General features: G+C 38.0%; 1 protein-coding gene across 2 annotated transcripts in view; it reads right to left on the bottom strand.

Annotated features, from left to right (window-relative positions):
- Positions 1–6,317: 6,317 nt before the first annotated feature.
- The window catches only part of LIN28B (lin-28 homolog B), a 126,646-nt gene continuing 110,397 nt past the window's right edge, over positions 6,318–22,566 (bottom strand). Inside the window, exon 4 of one of the 2 annotated variants that reach the window (XM_033234721.1) lies at positions 6,318–11,239. In XM_033234721.1, the coding sequence (XP_033090612.1) occupies positions 10,876–11,239 (364 nt within the window). In that variant the 3' untranslated portion in view covers positions 6,318–10,875. The remainder of the gene's footprint in view (positions 11,240–22,566) is intronic. The other variant, XM_033234720.1, reaches the window with a different exon arrangement.

Below are 22,566 nucleotides of genomic sequence, written 5' to 3'. Positions count from 1 at the left end.
TCCATATGGATGGGAACTTTGAGAAACTGGTCTGGGGTGAGGTCCAGGAACTTCCTTGCACAAGCACGCCAGGATTGGGTAGAACTCCTGGCAGGTCCAGACTTTGCAGGCTAGTGCATTCATAACCTTGCTTCCCACTGTAAGAAACACAGCCAGGCGCAGTGGCTCACGCCTGTAATCCCAGCACTTTGGGAGGCTGCAGCAGGTGGATTACTTGAGTCAGGAGTTCCAGACCAGCCTGGTCACCATGGTGAAACCCCACCTGTACTAAATATACAAAAATTAGCCAGGCATGGTGCGCGCCTGTAATCCCAACTACTCAGGAGGCTGAGGCAGGAGAATTGCTCGAACCCGGGAGGCAGAGGTTGCAGCAGTGAGCTGAGATTGCGCCATTGCACTCCAGCCTGGGAAACAAAAGCAAAACTCTGTCTCAAAAAAAAAAAAAAAAAAAAAAAGGCCGGGTGCGGTGGCTCACTCCTCTAATCCCAGCACTTTGGGAGGCCAAGGTGGGTGGATCACGAGGTCAGGAGACGGAGACCATCCTGGGCAACATGGTGAAACCCCGTCTCTACTAGAAATACAAAAATTAGCTGGGCGTGGCGGCATGTGCCTGTAATCCCAGCTACTCGGGCTGGGTAACTCCCTCCCACAACACCTGGGAATTATAAGCACTACAATTCAAGATGAGACTTGGGTGAGGAAACAGCCAAACCATATCACAGAGTCTCACTATGTTCATCAGGCGAACTCCTGGCCTCAAGTGATCCCTCCAGGTTGGCCTCCAAAGCACTGGGATTTCAGGCGTGAGCCACCATGCTTGGGAGAAGCTTTATATTGCTCATAGCTTGAAAGGTGGGGGAGAAATGTATGGGATAACAATGCAGTATGATTATTTAATGTAACTGAATGTTTACAGTCCTGTGGTTTCTTATTACAAGAAGACTTTTAGAAACACTTTTTTCTAGACGAGTTACCAATATCTGATTATCTCTTCAGTATTGTGAACTGTGTTGACAGCCCGTCTTCTGCATAAGAGCTCAAAAGGCATTACTTATAATTACACATTTTTTTCAGTCAGAAAATTTCCTATGTAAGTTTATCAATCATATGGATATTCAGATACTCAAGAGTATTACAGCTATGAGGGGATGGAAAATAAAATGTTTCAGAGAGCAAGTGAAGAGTGCCCTCTGGTGGTGGCAAGCAACAACTGAAGTGCATCATGTTCAATCTTTATTCAGAATTAGTAAATTCCGGTTCTACAGTTAAAAGTCAGACTTTCACCTTAACCATAAGGAATTTTTACACTTCTAAAGGCCCACTGCACATTGGAGTACATTATGACATGCTTTTTAGATTGTGTTATATAGGACATCTTTTACATAAGCCTTGAAGAAAATTTTAGTAGGGATAGTGTTCCATTAAGAAATAATGTCGGCCGGGCGCGGTGGCTGAAGCCTGTAATCCCAGCACTTTGGGAGGCCGAGACGGGCGGATCACAAGGTCAGGAGATCGAGACCATCCTGGCTAACACGGTGAAACCCCGTCTCTACTAAAAATACAAAAACTAGCCGGGCGAGATGGCGGGCGCCTGTAGTCCCAGCTACTCGGGAGGCTGAGGCAGGAGAATGGCGTAAACCCGGGAGGCGGAGCTTGCAGTGAGCTGAGATCTGGCCACTGCACTCCAGTCCCGGCCACAGAGCGAGACTCCGCCTCAAAAAAAAAAAAAAAAAAAAGAAATAACGTCTTACTAAAAAGAAACACTGCAGGTTGTCAATATAGTCCCTTTAAATGGCATCTCTTTTTAAATTATTTTTTAGTTTCTGTGGGTATGTAGTAGGCGTATATATTTACAGGGTACATGAGATATTTTGGTAGAGCCATGCAATGCGTAATAACCACATCATGGAAAATTGAGTATCCATCTAAATGGGATCTCTTATATAATCTGACATTGGCCCACAGTCTGTTATTACTTATTTTTGTTGTTGTTGTTTACTGATTCCCTTCTAAAGAAACTCGTGGAATCTTCTCCAGCAGATTTTGGAAATTACCATCTAGGATGGTCAGGTATGATCCTAGACGGAGACAGACTACTGAACCAGATGCCAGTCCAGGGTCCCTTCCCACTGTTTGGTTTTATGTTACATTTTCCCCAGCCCCATTAGTGCTGTGCAGTCTCAGCAAACAAAAGCCACCTAAGGAAACAGAGCGTGGGCCGGGCACATCGTCAGAACACCGCCGCAGGAGCTTCTCACGTGGCAGCCCCTCCCCTGCATTTTCCAAGATTTTTAGTGAGGAAATTGATTATTATCGAAATTAGATTTTTATTAATATTGTTTTAAATGGATTTTTTTGGGCAAGTTTGATTGCTTTTGGGCAGAAGCAGTTTAACATGGGACTAGCGAAACTAATATCTGAACTAGTTAATGAAAGTTGTGGAGAATTAATTTCACGAAGAAATGAGAGAACTTAAGAGCCGATGTGGAGATTGATAACTATAAGGGTTTAATATGTGGCCCGATGATCTCAATGAAAGAGTGATAAATGGCCAGGCACAGTGGCTCACATCCCTAAACTAGCACTTTGGGAGGCTGAGGTGGGTGGATTGCCTGAGCCCAGAAGTTTGAGACCAGCCTGGGCAACATGGCAAAACCCTGTCTCTACTAAAAACACAAAACATTAGCTGAGAGCGGTGGTGCGCACCTGGAATCCCAGTTACTTGGGAGGCTGAGACACAAGAATAGCTTGAACCCGGGAGGCAGAGGTTGCAGTGAGCTGAGATCATACCACTGCACTCCAGCCTGGGTAAGAGAGTGAGATTGCGTCAAAAAAAAAAAAAAAAAAGAGAGAGAGAGAAAAAGAAAAAGAAAGAAAGAAGAAAGAAAAGAGAGAAAGAGAAAGAAAGAAAAAGAAAAGAAAAACAAAAAGAAAGAAGAAAGAGATAAATAACACTTGAAATATCTGACATACTGGCAGTGAGGGAGAGGCCACACTTCTAGAAGTAAAGGTGAAAAAGCAGTATGAAAGGACAGGTCAACAGTATGTCTATTTGCACCAAGTCAGACAGAAATGTGGTTTGATACTTAAGTGTGAAATAGTCTTTCCCTGGACTTTGACTTTGGGCATTGTCCTTACTTTAACAGGCCTCTTCCTTCTTCTTGACAAAAGAAAACAAATCATGTGATTTGGGATGTAAGCAAAACCTCCAAGGTTGGAGTTTGTGTTTTAAATAACTTTTACAAACTGGAGCAGGCGTATATAGTTACAGATGCTGAGCAGCTCAGAAATTAAGTAGAAATGGAAGCCCTTGGCCTTCAGAAAACAGCCCACATCTTTCAGAAATTTTGAGTAATTTTAGAAACAAAACACACTATAAATATAATAAACTATCCTCTACTGTGTTAAGAAACATGCCTGCTATGCAGCCACAGAAACATTTACCATTTCCCAGGCAGTCCAAACTAATTCAGAAAGTGTGTGTGTTGTGTGTGTGTGTGTGTGTGTGTGTGAGAGAGAGAGGAGACAGGATGAGAAAGGGCAACATACTGATTTCTAAATTGAGGATGACAGAAATTACATTTGAGCAACTGTGAAAGTTTTAAGAATTTTCAGGCTGGGCGCGGTGGCTCAAGCCTGTAATCCCAGCACTTTGGGAGGCCGAGACGGGCGGATCACGAGGTCAGGAGATCGAGACCATCCTGGCTAACACGGTGAAACCCTGTCTCTACTAAAAAATACAAAAACTAGCCGGGCAAGGTGGCGGGCGCCTGTAGTCCCAGCTACTCGGGAGGCTGAGGCAGGAGAATGGCATAAACCCGGGAGGCGGAGCTTGCAGTGAGCTGAGCTCTGGCCACTGCACTCCAGTCCGGGCGACAGAGCGAGACTCCGCCTCAAAAAAAAAAAAAAAAAAAGAATTTTCAATTATTTCTAGAAAGCAAAGCAAACAAGAAACCCCACAGAGTTTTTGAGGAATGTTTTACAAAACTAACAGGCAATCAGGAGCAGAATCGATCACAAAACGGTGGCTATCATACAGCACTGCTTTGATTTAGTAGCCTAGCAAGCAAAAGCTTCATACAAAGGCCCTTACAAAAAGCTTACACGGGAGACACAGACAGGGGCAGGAAACATAGTACTCTGTACAGAGAAGGGCAGCCTGGAATTCTGGCTGGGTCTTCCTGTTATCCTGAATGTGCCTTACAGCTCTTCTTTATTCAAAAAAAAAAGCAACATTAATTATGTAAGCATATTGGACTATTTGTTTTAATGATCACATTCTTCTATGTATCAACTCTGGTAGGGCGTGGTGGTTCACGCCTGTAATCCCAGCACTTTTGGAGGCCAAGGCAGATGGATCACCCGAGGTCAGGAGTTCGAGAACCAGCCTGGCTAACATGGTGAAATCCTCTACTAAAAATACAAAATCAGCCGGATGCAGAGGCATGCGCCTACAGTCCCAGCTGGAGAATCGCTTGAACCCGGAAGGTGGAGGTTGCAGTGAGCCGAGATTGTGCCACTGGTCTCCAGCCTGGTGACAGAGCGAGAATATGTCTCAAAAAAAACACACTCTCGTGTATATGTGTGTGTGTATACATATATATATAACCAGAAGAAAATTAAAAATGCTAATGGTTATTTCTGGGCAATGGGATTATGTGTATATATATGTCTATATATATGTATATATACACACATATGTCTATATATATTTTATATACACACACATATATATGTCTATATATATATATATATATATATTTCAAGCTTTTCAGCCAGGTGTGGTGGCTCACGCCTGTAATCCCAACACTTTGGGAGGCTGAGGTGGGATCCTTGAAGCCAGGAGTTAAAGATTAGCCTGGCTAACATAGGGAAACAGTCCCTACAAAAAATTTACAAATTGGCCAGCGGGGGGGTGGTTCATACCTGTAATTCCAGCACTTTGGGAGGCCAAGGCAGAAGGATCAATTGAGCCCAGGAGTTCAAGACCAGCCTGGGCCACAAGATAGAAAATTTTTGTTTTGTGATTTTACCATCTCTACAAAAAATGCAAAAAAATAGCCAGGCATGGTGGTGTAGGCCTATAGTCCCAGCTACTTGGGAGACTGAGCTGGAAGAATCACTTGAGCCTGGGGAGGTTGAGGCTGCACTCCAGCTTGGGTGACCAAGACCCTGTCTCACAAAAAGAAAAAAAAAAAATTTTCCATATACTAAATATAAATTAAAAGCTGTTATTGTTTACTTTCAGATGATGGGATTACATATATTTTTAAGGTTTAAAGGTTTTCCATATTCTCGAAAGCACAAAAAGCCCTTCACATTCAAAGAAAAGTGAATCATACATGGTTGTACAAGAATGTGAACATACTTAACAATCAAAAATGGTTAAGGCTAGGCATGGTGGCTCACTTGTAATCCCAGTCCTTTGGGAGGCTGAGGAGAGAGGACTGCTTGAAGCCAGGAGTTAAAGACCAGCCTGGGCAGCAAAGCAAGATTCCATCTCTCTAAAAAAAAAAAAAAAAATTAGCTAGGCATGGTGCGCATCTGTAGTCCAGCTACTCAAGAGGCTGAAGTGGGAGGATCGCTCAAATCTAGGAATTGAGCCTGCAGTAAGCTACAATTGCACCACTGCACTCCAGCCTGGGCAACAGAATGAGACCTCATCTTAAAAAAAAAAAAAAAAAAAAGGTTAAGACAGTAAATTTCATGTTATGTGATTTTACCAAATTTTAAAATAAAATAAGAAGAGTTATAACAGATCATCAAAAAAAAAAGAAAGCATCCAGCTGTAGAGAGGAAAATAAGTTTGATTGTGGAACTGGCCAATTTATAGAACTCAATAGTTTTACCAAATGGTTTGTTATAGTACATCAATACTGCATTCATGGTTTGATAAATCTACATTCACATTTTAGATATTTGGTACTGATATAATTTGCCTTTTTCTTTTCAAATTATTAGAAAAAAACCTGTAGAAAAATTCTAAAATGATTTCTTCAATAGGCTTTGAATATTTTGCTTCAAACCACTCTTCCTGACCATGTGAAGTATGTGCCTTTATTCATTCACAAGCTTGCACAATCTCTGCTGGACAATTCTGAGTGATGGCAGCTTCCACCTTTCCTTCTTCTTTCACTTAGACTACATTTATTCAGCATCTGTATTGTTGGAGTAAGTTCCACGTTAATACTCACCACTGAGGATATGTTAATACCATTTAACTTATGCTCCAACTGATGTAAAACACTGCCTAAATGGCCTTTTATCCTTTCACTTAGTAAGAACACACATCATAAAAAAATCTCCAAAACCCATCATAAATGCCAACGTTATATGTTTTATTTTTAATCAAGTAATTTTTTAAAACCCCAGCATATCCATAATTGACAGAATAAGACATTAGGCATGAAATGAGAATATAAAACCCAGAGTGTACAGAAAGGCAAACAGTGCTTCAGTCCCTCCAGATGACTGCACGCAAGTGAAATGCATTCCAAACATCTACCCCTTATCTTTTAAAAACATACAGTTCAAGTGTTTTTATTTTCACTTGTAAACAGCATGAATCAAAATGGACAATGAGGTAATCTAAATACTACACAGGATAATTTTAAAACACTAGATAAAACACCATTATTAAAGACATATAAAAATCAGGGTTCACTTTGGTCTCTAGTATGGTTAGAGTTGTTAATACCAAAAAACAACACATACTAATTGAAGCCAGCTTGGTGGTAGGTGCCAGTGGCTGATAGATGGAAGTGATTCAAGAGGTAGTCAACACCATCATTTTCAAGCTGGTAACTCTCACAAGTGTTAAGCCACAGATGCATTAAATATCATAATACTTTCTCACAGTACAGTACTTTACCATAACTTGCAGCTTTGTTCCAAATATAAAATTTTAAAATGAATCATAGGTCAACTTCTCACTCTAACTGAACAATTATGACACAGATCATACAACCACCACATCTTAAAGAGGCTGTTGACAGCTATGTAAGACAGAGTTTGATGCTTTTAACAAGATGTTCTTCTCTAAAACAAATAAATCTCATTAAGACATCTAGAAAATTAAAGTCAGTGCAGCTGCACTTGTACATACTTTCCCAAATTTTATAACCAAAGGGGAAATACACATATATATTTTATGATAAACATTTCTTAGAGAAAACAGATAAATTAATTTAAATTAACTTTAAGACTTAATGAGATTTCCCATGTCCTGTATAATTCATCTTACAGTGAATGTTACAAAGTCTATTAACACTTATGGGCTCCTATTCACAAACTAAATACAACCAGCAGTAACTTGGGGCCGCCCTGGTGCAAAATAAAACTGAGCCAGAATAAAAATAATATTGGCAATATTGGAGGTGGACTGATGCTAATAACATGACATTTCTTGATCTTTTTTCTTACATTGCACACTAAACTTCCAAGTTATAAGCAGGTAAAAATCTTTCTAAATCTTTCAACTGCAAAAATACATCCAAGGTCTTCTAGTGAAGACTCGAAATCCAAGTATAAAAATGTTTTCATTATAGTCTGCCATGTAGCAAATGATCAGTTTACAGGGCTAAGAGACTGGCAATGCATCTTCTTTAGGAATTACATTTGTGTTGACATGAGGGTGAGGTCAAGAGATAACTGAATTCACAGACCTGCTGCCCCACCATTAGTAATCCCTGCAAAGTGATGCTTCACACAGACCCTTTTCCCTCAATAGCTAGTAATGGCATTGCATGTTCATTCCTTGGCAAGCCAGTGCTAGTTAGTTATGTGCCTGGGGCTATAATGCTGCAATACACTTGGCTTCAGGGCAGCACAGACAGTAAATGAAGGACATTGGCATCTTTTAAACTCTTTGCCTAAGCACAAATACCTGCATAAACCAACCCCTCTCCCTGCTACCCCTTCCGACCTCCGCCTCTGGGCAAAGAGATGCTTCTAAGACTGCTTCCGTGTTCTGTTTTGCTTAAGTTCTTAAGTTGAACAGTGCCCATAATTCTTTAAACTAAATACATGATTATTTTAAGGAGATGTTTGGAGACTTTGCTAACTAAAAGGAGATGCTTCATTATTCACAAGTGTTTGTCAGAAACATGCAGTTGTGGATTGCTATTTATAATACAGATAAAAAGGTTCTGTACCAGAGAATTATCAGCCACCTGTAAGGCTGGAACAGCATACATACAGGTGTGCTATGCATCAACTATGAGGTAGCCTTTTGCTGTAAACAGAATATTTTACCTATGTAAATGATCAATGTGTTCACATCAGTGATATTCACATATGCACGGAGTTGAGGGAATCTGCTTTAGAGGAGTTTTCACATGAAATAAAAATAGGGTAACTGATATCTGATATTCAAAAATTTTGATCTATGTCAAACTCAGAGGTAGTTACTATCATCAGTACATAATACTTATATAAAGGTATAAGTTATTTGGTTTGTTTTGAGTAAGCAGGACTGTAGACTAGTCTGTAAAGAAACAACAAAAATATTATATGGTATGTTCCCTGAGCAAAGTTCTTTGTCCTGAGTATGTTATGTAATAGTGATAATATTCTCATATAAAAAATAAACCCCAACTTCCAACCATAAGATAGGTTTGGTATGTGCTCTTAGTTCAGTCTGGTAAGATGATGAAAAGGATTTCAAATTGCACCCATAAAGACCATAGTTCTCAAGTGTTTCTATTTTTTACCATGATTTTAGCTCTAAATTTCTTTTTGTAAACAGGAAATGTCCAATTTTCAAGTCCATAATTTCCTATTTCCATAAGGTGAAGGAACTTTGGTTTGAGTTTTCAAAGTGACTTATCTATCATGTTTTGCATTTTTACTGTTAACCTGCTTATTATACCTGCTAAAAATTGAGCAATGCTTATCATGTTTTGCATTTTACTGTTAACTTGCTTATTATGCCTGCTAAAAATTAAGCAATGCCACTTTGATTTGTCTACATAATTTAAATAAGCTTGAAATCCTCACATAAGGCAAGGAAGTACTTCTCTACAGCTATATCACATTCAATATCGTCAAAGGTAAGCTTTGCATCACAGCACACCGATATTTCAGTGTATACCACGCAGATTCTCACAATCACTGTTGTGAAATTCAAGCTGAGTTGTAAAGGACTGGCAACCCAACCTGAGGCATTTTCTTCTTATGGTGGCTTGCTGAAACAGCAGCAACTATATACGTCTCCCATGACAGGACAGGAGGGAGAGGAAGTAGAAACTGTTCAGCGGAATATGTCTCATTTGAGTCATGCTATTTTTATTTAATTATCTGAGCTTACACCAACAGGCTCATACATTATAATTATAATGCTTAGTATTATTCCCAATATTAAGCACTATAATTAACTGGTACCTTCTTGCAGATGTTTCAGAAATTTGCCCATAACATCTAGAGCCAGGATGACCCCAAAATAATTTTTTTTCCATGACAGAAACCTAATGGGACCAATACTATGACTGGTCCCTAGCCAGTTTATCACTCTGAGAACCAACCTGAGAAGATTCTCCCTAGCACTGAATGTTCATCCTGTATCCACCATATAGGTTACTTCAGAATACGCATTGGAGGTAACTTCCATAGGTTCACAGTTACTGTATAAAATACTTTCAATTCTCTGGTGGGAGAGGTTTGGTACCTCTGCCCCAGGCTTGTCACTCTTGTTAACTGCCACTGAACACTGCCTTTTTTCATATCATTCACAGGTCATATATATTGGGCAATTGTGAACATCCATTTAATTTTAATTCTCAACCCTGGTATTTCATTCATTTCTGTGCTGCTTGTTTGTTTTAGAAAGAAGTTAGATAACTCTCCAGGAGGAACAAAAAAAACAGCCACCAAAAATATACGTCAAACCATTGGAGTTCTCTAAGGTCTTCAGCAGTAAATAAGGAGGGCTACCTGCTCTAAGCAATGGGTAGAAGATTGACTTAGCCAAGGGAAGCTGCTGTTGCCACACAATCCCTTACAACTCTCACAACATGGAAAAGGTTACAAGAAGCTGGTATTAAAATACTACTGAAAACAAGTCACTAAGATTATCCTCCCCTTCATTTCTCTTAATAGGCATCTAATTTTACAATCAAACATAGAATTTAAAACAGTGAAATATCGGCACAAATTACACATTCATTGTCTTTTGTGGAGTTATGTATCCCAGAATCAAAAAAGCTTATGGCAGTCAGAGGCATACGAAGTTAAGGTACTGCCTTCAAAGAGGGGGGAAAAATATCACTCCAGAAATTTCAAGAAAAAGAGGCAATCACAAATTCAGGAGAACTGGATGTCTTAAAAACCTATAGTGTACCCCATAGTTGGCAGCTCTGAGATCTGAAGTATCCTTTGGTTCACACAAAAAGTAACAGTCATGTTTTTATTTTTATATAATATAAAAGAAGTGGTATTTCAAGAAAACTCCAGTGGGTTAAATTTAAAACTATCTATAATGCTTCACATGGGTTTTCAATTCTTGGAAATATCCAATTACATGAGGGAGGGTGTGTGCTTTGATCTATACACAAATATATAAAGACAAAGGCTCTTTATATATGTGTCTACATTTCTATATAAAATTCTCATGTGCACACACAGACTCAGGCTCTCCCCCTCTCATACATGCACACATATTGACAGACATAGTATTTTACTCTCTGAATTAACATAAAACATGACACCCTGCTGAAATATAATTTGCTTAGAGTGATTTGTCTGTTTAAAAAATTCACAGTTCCCCAATAGTAGTTAAAATCCCAGGTCAGCTACTGTTTGTGAAATACTGTTCCCCTATACTTGCATGAGGTAGACTTTGCAACAGGGTAAAAGGAAAGAACATATGAAGAAGACCTGTTATGTCTTTTTCCTTTTTTGAACTGAAGGCCCCTTTTTGCTTTGCTCTTCTGGTGCTGTAGATGACTTTGTGGAGGAAGCTTCTTGAGGTGACCTGCCTGACCGTTCTGAGATCTCTGCCCTAGCCTCCTGAGGTGGTGATGTACAGCCATGCCCGCCTCCCACTTCTCGAGGGAGAGTTGAAGTGCATGGCTGGGATTCTGCTTCCTGTCTTCCCTGAGAACTCACAGGTGGCTGTGCAACATTTTTATGTGGGCAGTTTGCCACCATGTGCATGATGCTCTGACAGTAATGGCACTTCTTTGGCTGAGGAGGTAGACTACATTCCTTAGCATGATGATCAAGGCCACCACAGTTGTAGCATCTGCAAGGCAAAAAGATGAAAATATCTTAGAAGTAGGCAGCATGTATCCAAAAACACATTTTAAAATGTGAAGACACACAAACTATCAATGAGACAAGCTTATTTTAATGTGCCTTCTTAAAAGTATTTATCATTGTTGACACTGGTTACACTGTTGGTTCAAAGACTATCTCCAAAATGTTCTTGTGAGGTTAAAAACTTAGTTGTGTGAGACATAACTAAACACAGTGAAAAACAAGAGTATTAAAACACGAAAGAATATTTAATCACTTCCATATAGAAATGATTCCTTTAAATTTGACACTATCTGGTCATTTTAAAAGAACCATTTAGCCCACTAGAGGGCAGCGAATATTCAACAAAAAACCACCAGCCAGTTTTAAAAACAAGAGTGTAGAAATACAGCTGTTGGCATGATACAAAGCGGCAATTCACTCAGAAATTGGGAAAATTTTAGACCAAATTAAATTTTAAGAGTTTAACACTTCTTTGAATGTTAATTATTTTGACTGCAGAAACCAGCTTAAATGGAAAAAAATGTTTTCCTTTGTATAAAATTAAGTAGTGCAGTGAAATTTGATATTTAAGAAAGTCAGAGTCTAGTCAGAAAGTCAGGATGATATCTGGCAAATTACCAAGCAATTTTAGAGCAATAGAGTAAATGTCTGAATCAGAACAGTGCTAAAAAAAGAAAGCTTCTAAATACTTAGATTGAATTAATAAAAGTTCATGCTAGTTCAATGATGAGAAAAGTTTACTTTCTTTTCCTTTTGTAAGAAATTAGCTTTCTTTCAGGGTGATCTCTTTTAGTTAAAATAAATGGAAATCTATCCATAATATGTGAATGCACACTGAAGACATGGCTTTGTATTAGATGTCTGAAAGTTCGTTCAGCTTTTAGTTTGGCAAGGAAAAGCTAAGCAAGAAAATTTATTCAGAGGTATATTTGTTCAATTTCAATCAGATTTTCTTCTAAAATTCTATATTAAAAATAACAAAAGACCATAAGTGGAAGAAACTAAGAAAAATTTATATTTACTAAAGGTTTTCAATCTGATTGTTAAACATGGAATTTGTTTAATGACTTGTCTCCAAATGAAATGTTTTAAGAGCTATTTTATTTTCCAAATACATTTATGACTCCATAAATTTCATTTATGAAGCACAAAGAACAACAGGTTATAATTTTTTTTTTTTTTTTTTGAGATACAATCTCACTCTGTTGCCCAGGCCAGAGTGCAGTGATCTTGGTTCACTGCAACATCCGCCTCCTGGGTTTGGATGACTCTCCTGCCTCAGCCTCAGGAGTAGCTAGGATTGCAGGCATGTGCCACCATGCCCGGCTAGTTTTTGTATTTTTGGTAGAGACAGGCTTTCACCATGTTTGGCCAGGCTGGTCTCGAACTCCTGACTTCAAGTGATCCGCCTGCCTCTACCTCCCAAAGTGCTGGGATTACAGGCGTAAGCCACGGCACCCGGACAGGTTATAACGTTTTTAAAAAATAATAAAATGTGTTAACTGGCTGGGCGGCGGTAGGTCACGCTTGTAATCCCAGCACTTTGGGAGACCAAGATTGGGAGGCAGATTACGAGGTCAGGAGATCCAGACCATTCTGGCCAGCATGGTGAAACCCTGACTCTACTAAAAATACAAAAATTAGCTGGGCGTAGTGGCGCACGCTTGTAGTCCCAAGCTACTCGGGAGGCTGAGGCAGGAGAATTGCTTGAACCTGGGAGGCGGAGGTTGCAGTGAGAAGAGATTGCGTCACTGCACTCTAGCCTGGTGACAGAGTGAGACTCCATCTCCAAATAAAAAACAGAAAAACAAAAAACAAACAAACAAAAAATAAAAGGGTTAACTGAGTAAACTGGTTTAAGTCCAGACTGACAACAAAAAATGAAGTATGATGACTTATATTTGTATGTGTGTGAGAACATCAAACAATAATTTATACTACCTTATATTTCAAAGACAAACTAATGTACTAACAACCTACTAAGCAGTATATATAGGATATTTAGTATTTTATCTTCTGGGATAAATTAAATGGTGAACTTTTTAAGTGGCAAAAATTAGGGTAACTATTGCCTGCTTCTCCAGTTAGCAATGTTACCTTATGTAATTTAGAATAATGAATTTATAAGATGGGCTTTTATTCTTTGCAACAATTAACAAGTATTTATCTTAGGACAGACTGAATTATATTTTCAAAAAGGGGAAAAAAGAAATCACATGTTGTAGTTAAATTATTCATTGTACAATTACATATCTTAATATAATATAGCAGATTTAATAGTTTCAGCCATATGTTCTATGAGAGTGTAAGATTAAATAATCAAGATTACTCACTAATGCTTAAAATTCAGGTTCTCAAAATAACAACACTCAAAAATGACATATTTGAAAGATATAACCACATGACTTATAATAATATATTTTCCCACACAGTTCTCCTCTACAATAGAGAAGTGAATTCTTAAATTAAATTTGCCCATCTATAAAGTATCTTCTTTTGAATTAAATTCACTTCCTTGAGGATACCTTCCACTCAGGAGCTCATTTTCAAAGAGAGAAAAAAGAGGTTAAGGGCTTCAGTAATAGGCTGGCTCTCCGGCGGACACATCGGTTTTATCAGTCACCGTGGTGGGCACTGCGCTATCCAATTCAGGGAACCATTCTGCCCGCTCACTGACCAGGAGCCTGATGTCAGTACTCTGCTTTCACAACTGCGATCTTCAATTACCCTCTATCTGTGCATTCACCATTAGATTTGAGCTATAAAAGTTATTTTTAAGGACGCTATGTAATTTTGGTTTCCTTACATTTTGATCTGCATAGTTAATTCACCCCCTTGGCTTTTCTGATATGTGCTATCATTAGGCCAGACTGTCTTCCGCACTGAAAAGATTTGCATTTAGTGTCTATGTGCTTAGCCTTAAAAGGGGAGGAGTGGTATTTATATTCTCTTCTATTTAATCATTCCGTGTCAATCACTCTTACTAAGAGTAGAGATCACTCTCCATTATGAAACCTCTTCCTTCCCAAGGGACTGACACCAAAATAGAAATGTTCAGCTACGTTGCAGCTCACAAATTATACCACAACTATATACTCCATACAAGCTATACATGATTTTAGTCCCCTTTGTTCACCCTCCATACTTTTCCACATCAGTTTGCCTTTGTAGTCTGAATGAATTTTACACTGTGATGTGAGCATAAAAATAGCATGTCTGTCCATGTTTAGCTACATGCTTAAGAAATATAAGGACATAGTCTCACACAAGCAAAAGACCATACAAAGAAAACTATACTCATACTTTATTATATATTCTCATAGTCCAACATAAAATATAAAATTATTCATGTTAAGTACTTTATTAAATGCTGAACCAATAGCACAAAGGGTATTTTCTCATGCATTACAAGTAAAGATAAAATAGGCCAGGCGCAGTGGCTCACGCCTGTAATCCCAGCACTTTTGGGAGGCTGAGGTGGGCAGATCACTTAAGGTCAGGAGTTTGAGACCAGCCTGGTCAACATGGCAAAACCCCATCTCCACTAAAAATACAAAAAATTAGCCAGGTGTGGCGGGGCACACCTGTAGTTCCAGCTACTCAGGAGGCTGGGGCAGGAGAATTGCTTGAACCAGGGAGGCAGAGGTTGCAGTGAGCCAAGATTGCTCCACTGCACTCCAGCCTGGGTAACACGGCTAGACTCTGTTTTAACAAACAAACAAAGATAAAATAAACAAAAATGTTCACTTTAATCTTAGAAAGTTATCAAGTTCTTCATAAAATCATTTTATAAATACTGTTATTCTAATGAGCTAGCACATTCTACAAGTATTATTTCTTATTTAAGGAACATTTAAAGATAGAAGATAAATAACAATCAAATCAAAGCCAACTTTTTTGAGACACTAGCAAAATAAGATTTAAAACTTAATATTTTAAGACCGGGTGCGGTGGCTCACGTCTGTAATCACAGCACTTTGGGAGGCCAAGGCGGGCAGATCACGAGGTCAGGAGATCGAGACTATCCTGGCTAACATGGTGAAACCCTGTCTCTACTAAAAATAACAAAAAATTAGCTGGGCGTGGTGGCAGACGCCTGTAGTCCCAGTTACTCAGGAGGCTGAGGCAGGAGAATGGTGTGAACCTGGGAGGCGGAGTTTGCAGCGAGCCGAGATCGTACCACTGCACTCCAGCCTGCGCAACACAGAGAGACTCCCCCGTCTCACAAAAAAGAAAAGATTTTAAATGAAAGAATGGCAACAATAGATAGAATACAGGCACTTATGATGGCCAAATAAATAAAAACAAATTGTTTAGACCTTTAGAACCATTTAATTATATTCTGAAGTAATTACGAGTTTTTAAAAACCAAGTCCAAACACCTACCTACACTAGTTAATAAGTTAATCAAAACATACCCAAATTTCTGAGGATTTCATCAAAAAATGAAAATTCTGATTCAGAAATCAGAATTCAGATCTGCTACGACCATTAAAAAGTTTGCATTTTTTGATCCAAACTGAGTAAGCAGATATTTTCAAATGATATCAGCAATAACGGAGCTGAGCACAGCTGACAATCACTAGGTTAAAAGATAGACATTAATTTTTAAATAATATTCCAATAGTGTAAATGAAAATACTCATCAGTTATATTTTCCCCCTTGATCCAGAGAGTGATTAAAAAAATCGGGAAGAGGGGCGATACCACAGAGGAAGATCCAGATTTGCTTGTCTAAAAGTATAATGGAAAAAAATCTATCTTAGGGTTCTTCTCAGTACTTGAACATTTTAACTTAATAAGAATTTATATGTAAACTCAAATCCACATTCTGAGGGTCTGATGCAGGCATTAAGGATAATTTTGACAGTGATCTGTAAGCTTCTGAAGGGGAAGAAACTGTTGAAAGATAGTACGTAAAGCAGTATCAGGGACAGAGAAAGAGTAGTGAAAGAAGTGCGAGCTTTGGGCAGGAAGAAGGTACAAACATAGAAAAGGAATTATGTAAAAATTCTTGGGAAAAACAGACTAAAAAAGGATTAATAAAGTTACCAAACGGGAGGCAGAGGAGCTAAAGAAAAGTCACAGATTGAAAAAAATTTCAGGAACTAAATTGGAGGAAAAATAATTCTTTGAAGAGATCATTTTAAACCTTGGTACAGGTTCAACTAAAATCCAGAAATGATACTAATAACATTCCTAAGCTCTATTATTTTTTATTCTAATGTTTTAATACTTGTTATTTAATTAAAATTGTGTGCCAATCAACTGAACACATGGAAGCCAGCTGCTGGTGGGGAGGTGGGTGGGCAGAAAGGTTATTAGAGAACCACACAGAGCTGACAAGCAAAGGATCCAGAGCATATGATGGAAGCAATCTGCCTACCCTGTACCTCCTGAAGGTAAGAGGGGCAGATCCTGGAACCAGTCTTCCAGAAGAAGGCCCCATTTTGTTCTGACTGATTCTACACAATCTAAACATTTGGGTAACTCCACAGGACCCGCCCCAAAGTACCAAGACAGAAGTCAGGAAAGTTTGATGAGTCACAGAACTAGTAAGTCTCTTTAATAGTGTACATGTCTTCTGACCTCCATCAACCTATGTGTTAACGAATTAGTTTCTTTTATTTCATTCTTCGCATAACCAAATTCATAAGACTGTAAGCCGGTTAAACAATAACAATTTTAGTAAAGTTAATTTTTATTTAAGTATGTTTTCCATAGTTAAATTTTTATATATTCTAAGTACAGTGGTAAAATACTGAGTTTTCAAAAATAGTTGGTGATAACGATGATTTACGTTCTTTTAAAAAGTTTCCTAGATAATAAATACACATTTAACATCAGAAAAGTTTTCATTTGGATCACATTTAACATCAGAAAAGTTTTCATTTGGATCTTCAGGAATATAGAAGCCAGCATCATGCCCCTCTTTTACCTTAATTTATGCTAAAAACAAAATATTCTATATACAGAAGGACTAAACATACTTTAACATACTTTTAAGATAATTAAAATGGTTAATAACAGAAATAATAAACAGGTTCAATTCACTGAGAGCTTACTAAATTCCAGACACTGTGCTAAAGGTTTTTAATGTGTTACATAATTTAATCCTCCCCCAAACCTTATGAATTGGGAACTACAATATCTAAATTGTATGGATGAAGAAATTTAGAGATTACCTAGAAGGGAATTTTAATTGAAAGCAATTAAATTTCACTTTTTTGATTATATAAAAATGTTATACCCAAGAATATTGATGTAATTTTATTATATGTAAGTCTAAAATATCTAGGATCTGGTATTTAAAACACTAATACACACACACACACACACACACACACACACACACAAAGAAGTGAAGTAGATTTTTCTTGAGACTTTGTTACTGGGGAGGTCAGCGTCTTTCTTTGAGCATCCCATCTATAAAACAAAAGACTGGGAGTAGTCCAGTCCAGATTTTTTTCACTGCCAAGGCTGGATTTTCTTTTCATCTCTCCTACACTTTACATGTTGAAAAACCTGGTCTAAAAAATGTGTGAATACTTTTTCTATTCTCTTTCATCAATATGTTTAAGATTGTAAATTGGAATTTCAAGCTGACATGCTATATGATCAGTGCTATTAAACTGACTCAATAAAATTCCAGTCAAAAGAGAGAAGATGGAAATTTTAGTTAGCCCATTAAATCATACTGCAGTGTGAATGATTTGTTTAGGCCCTGAAATATTGCAATCAGATTCTATTGTTTGGAGTGAATGTAAATTGAGACTGCCTCTCTTGGAGGACAATTTGACAGCATATTTGAAAATATTAATACATATACTATCTGACCTAGTAATTCTCACTCTAGGAATTTGCTCTACAGGAATATTCACTGATAAACACAATGATTCAGGTACTAAGATATTAATAAGAGCATTGGCCATACTGGTAAAAAGTTAGAAAAATTAAATTATAATAACAATGCTAACAATAACCAATTGTTATTATTAAGCTATAAACTTGTTAAAATAAAAAATAAAGCCACATATACCAAAAAACATTTGCAGATAGTAGAATAATGAAATAATTTTTTAAAAATTGAGGTAAATTTATATGTATTGACATGGAAAGATCTCCAAGACAAACTGTTAAGCAAAAAAAGCGAACCCCGGCATAATACGTAAATACAGTATGATCACATTTATGTTTCAAAGACATTAGACATGATTATAAGTAATTGTGTGCATTTTCAAATGCATGTAAAAACCGGCCAGATGCAGTGGCTCATGCCTGTAATCTCAGCACTTTGGAAGGCCTAGGTGGGCCTTCCTCATCACAAGGTCAGGAGTTTGAGATCAGTCTGGGCAACACAGTGAAATTCCGTCTCTACTAACAACACAAAACTTAGCCAGGCATGGTAGTGCATGCCTATAATTCCAGCTACTCGGGAGGCTGAGGTAGGAGAATCACTTGAACCCAGGAGGCAGAGGTTGCAGTGAGCCGAGATTGCACCACTGCACTCCAGCCTGGGTGACAAGGCAAGACTCCATCAAATGAATAAATGAATGAATGAATGAATGAATGAATGAAAAAACCATTGGGAGGGAAGACAGTGAATTGACAAAGAGTGGCTACATCCAGGGAAAATAGTATAGTGAAAGGGCATTTCATTTTTTTTTTTTTGAGACAAGGTCTAGCTCTGATGCCCAGGCTGGAATGCAGTGGTGTGATAACGGCTCACTGCAGCCCGGACCTCCCAGACTCAATCATCCTCTACCTCACACTCCCTAGCAGCTGAGACTACAGGTGTACACCACCTGTGTGTGTGTGTGTGTGTGTCATTTTATTGGTAGAGACAGAGTTTTGCCATGTTGCCTGGGCTGGTGTCTTAACTCCTGGGCTCAAGCAGTCCCTCCCATCTTGGCCTCCCAATGTGCTAGGATTACAGGCATTAGCCACCATGCCTTGCTGGCATTTCACTTTTTCTCTGTAAATTTTTGTATAATTTCTTTTTTAAATAACAAGAAAGAACTTATATATTACTTATGTAATTAAAAAAGAAAGAGAGCAATTATAATTATAAAACTCCATTGCCATTTTGTAATTGACCTTCATTATTATTGCTAGTCATCTGACAGTAAGCCTGTCTACCAGTGACTCAGAATCATTTTGGAAGCTTTCAAAAAATACTAATGCCTGGGTCCTACTCTAGACCAATTAAATCAGAATCTTTGAGGATGATGCCCTAAGCATAACTACTTTTTAAGTTTCCCAGGAGATGGTGATGTGCAGCTACTTGAGAACTACAGCTATTAACAAACACAAGTGTTGCACTGACAATCTTACCACTACATTTCCCACTACAAGGAATGTGGTTCAAAAGAGAATACATCTCTCAAAACAGTTTTCAACAGGTTACTCACTCATGCCTCAGAAAGGAAAAGAGGGGAGGAATGGAAGGAGGGAAGGAGGAAAGGAAAGAGAAGGAAAGAATGGAGTAAGTGAGGGAGGGAAGAAGTGTGTGTATATATCTCTTATTTCCTTATTGAGAATGGATCCTTGAAATTTCTGGTTGTGATGGCAGAAAAGCTCCTCAACCTTTTACCATCACTGATCCCTGGAAGGTACACACTGCAAAAACCCACTGAGTTTAACTTCAGATATGGTTTCTCTGTTCAATTTATAATTTATCAATCAAGAACAGGTTCAATGTATACTTGTGTCATCAAAATGGATGGTAACTTACAGCTTTTTTTTTTTTTTTTTTGAGACAGGGTCTTGCTCTGTTACCCAGGCTGGACTGCAGTGGCACAATCAGGGCTCAGCATCCCTCAGCAGCTGGGACTACAGGTGCGTGCCAACACGCTTGGCTAATTTTTTTTTTTAATTCTTTTTGTAGAGACGGGCTGGCACTTTGTTACCCAGTCTGGTCTTGAACTCCTGGGCTCAAGTAATCCTCCCACCTTGGTTCTCCAAAGTGCTGGGATTAGAGGCACGAGCCACTGCACCTACCCAATTTACAGCTCCTTAATCAATAGCTACTTTCCCTAAATTTCACCATCATTACGAATTAACAATTACTAATTTCCCATAACTCTTTTAATTCTCCATCTTCTATTGCCTACATTTAAAATAATTTTGACCAGCATATAAATTTGTTTAGTATGGACATGCTCTTGCAAACATTTCTCCTCATGGCCAAATTCTGATTTTTTGTTTGTTTTGTTTTTTTGAGATAGGGTCTCACTCTGTTGCCCAGGCTGGAGTGCAGTGGCATGATCTTGGCTCACTGCAACCTCCACCTCCCACGTTCAAATGATTCTCATGCCTCAGCCTCCTGGGTAGCTGGGATTACAGGTGTGCACCACCACACCCAGCTAATTTTTTGTATTTTTAGTAGAGTCAGGGTTTCACTATGTTGGCCAGGCTGGTCTCAAACTCCTGGCCTCAAGTGATCTGCTTGCCTCGGCCTCCCAAAGTGCTGGGATTACAGGTGTGAGCCACTGCGTTTGGCCTCTGTTGGCATTTAAATAGAAAATTACTTTCTTGTCAGTATAAATATAATAACAAGATCTCTGTTTTTTATAAAAATGATTAAGTATGTAATTTTTTAAAACGCTATCTAATGTCTAAACTACATTGTGCTTAAAAGAATGCCATTAATAACTACTGCTCACTCTGTTTTCTATACCCAAAGAAAAGGAAGTCCATAAAAGATAGTATTTAAACCTATTTAATCAGACCACCCTATGGGTAGGTGCTCAATATTATTAAACAAAAAGCAAAATTCAGTTAGTATAATTGCCATTTGGTTCTTTCTGTTGCATAACAAATCGTGTGTTTGGATAGCTCTGTATTGTCTAGTACTATATAGCGTAACAAGCAGGGATCAGCCTGTGGTGACATGGCACCAAAGTAAATTCAAACTCTGAACTGCTGGCAGTAGAAATGAATGTCCTATGTCTCCCCTAAAGCTCAGTTTTCAGATCAACTAAACTAATTTTTTAAAAAATTTATCAACTAGTGTTCTAACCTCTTTTATCATCTGATTATATGATGAGAAATTAACTAGATACATTGTTTGCTAGTGGATTCAACTGCTTATAATATTCATTTAATCATTTTCATAGAATCAAATGAAAACCAAATGGACAAAAAAAAAAAACTGAAGAATATCTTCTATGTGCACAACTTTGTATTAGATGCCAATGAAAGGTATGTGAATAGTTAGCCGGATGGTTAAGATTTACACATTTTATCTCATTTAATATCTTCTCCTGACTGGTTTTCAGATTGCCTTAGGTTTATTAGCTTTTGGACACTTTCTCTGATTAATGCCATTAACTATCTCATAACATCAGTGAAAATGCACTGAAGTATACTGAAAACCAGCTAAAATACAGTAATAGCTCTATTCACAAACCTTTCATCATCTTATAAAAACAAGAAGATAAGATGAAAAATGTGGGGAATGGGTATGTAATGAATGGTGGTGCAGGTCACTGAGAAATGGGGATGAAACGTAGCAGTTTTAAAAGCAAACGAGACATGGAAGGGGAGAGAAATCACTGGAGGCATGGGGGCAAAGGGCAGCATTTTTCATATAAGGGCATTTCAATCAAGCATAGTTATAAACCAGACATTTTTATATATCATTCCATTATGTTTAAAAGTACTTGGTAGATTCTGTGTCAAATCAATGGAACAATACTCATTTGTTCAAAGTTTTCTACTTTGCACTATAACTTGAGAAGGAGCATAATAATGAATTCTAGGTCATAAGTTAAAACTTTATTTCAAATAGAAATGTTATCTCTCTCTTACATGACAAACAACATCTCAGACAGATAATCTGTTCTGGCTAATGGAAAAGTTTAGAAAAAAGAGAGAGAGAGAGAAAGATGTACTCAAACACAGATAACTTCATGCTTTCCAATTTCCTGGGAGTAAAAGCAGTTTGTTATGAAATAGGACCCAATCTCATATGCAGTGGGCACTCGGCCAGTGCTGCTTTCAGAACCCAAGATAACTAAGAAGGAGTGTCCAGTTCAGGAGTAACACACACACACATACACAAATAAATAAAAGCCACATGCATTTTTGCTGTTGTAGTGTTGTAACTATCCTAACTGCAGGTATACATTCATCCTTGTTGGAAGCAAGGTCAGTTTATTGACTCTATTTGGTCTTACTGACCTTTAAGTTAAAGTGTTTTAAAAGGTTAGTACTACTATCAATTATGAAAGGAAGGGAACACGTTCAATGTTTAACTTATCTTGAAATGGTTAAAATTAGCTGCTTGCTTAGATGGAAGAATCAGAT

The sequence above is a fragment of the Trachypithecus francoisi genome, unplaced genomic scaffold (genome assembly GCF_009764315.1).
Source record: "Trachypithecus francoisi isolate TF-2019V2 unplaced genomic scaffold, Tfra_2.0 Lachesis_group15, whole genome shotgun sequence".
Lineage (NCBI taxonomy): Eukaryota > Metazoa > Chordata > Mammalia > Primates > Cercopithecidae > Trachypithecus > Trachypithecus francoisi.
Note: the sequence above shows the minus strand (reverse complement) of the source record. Positions and strands in the feature narration are given on the sequence as shown.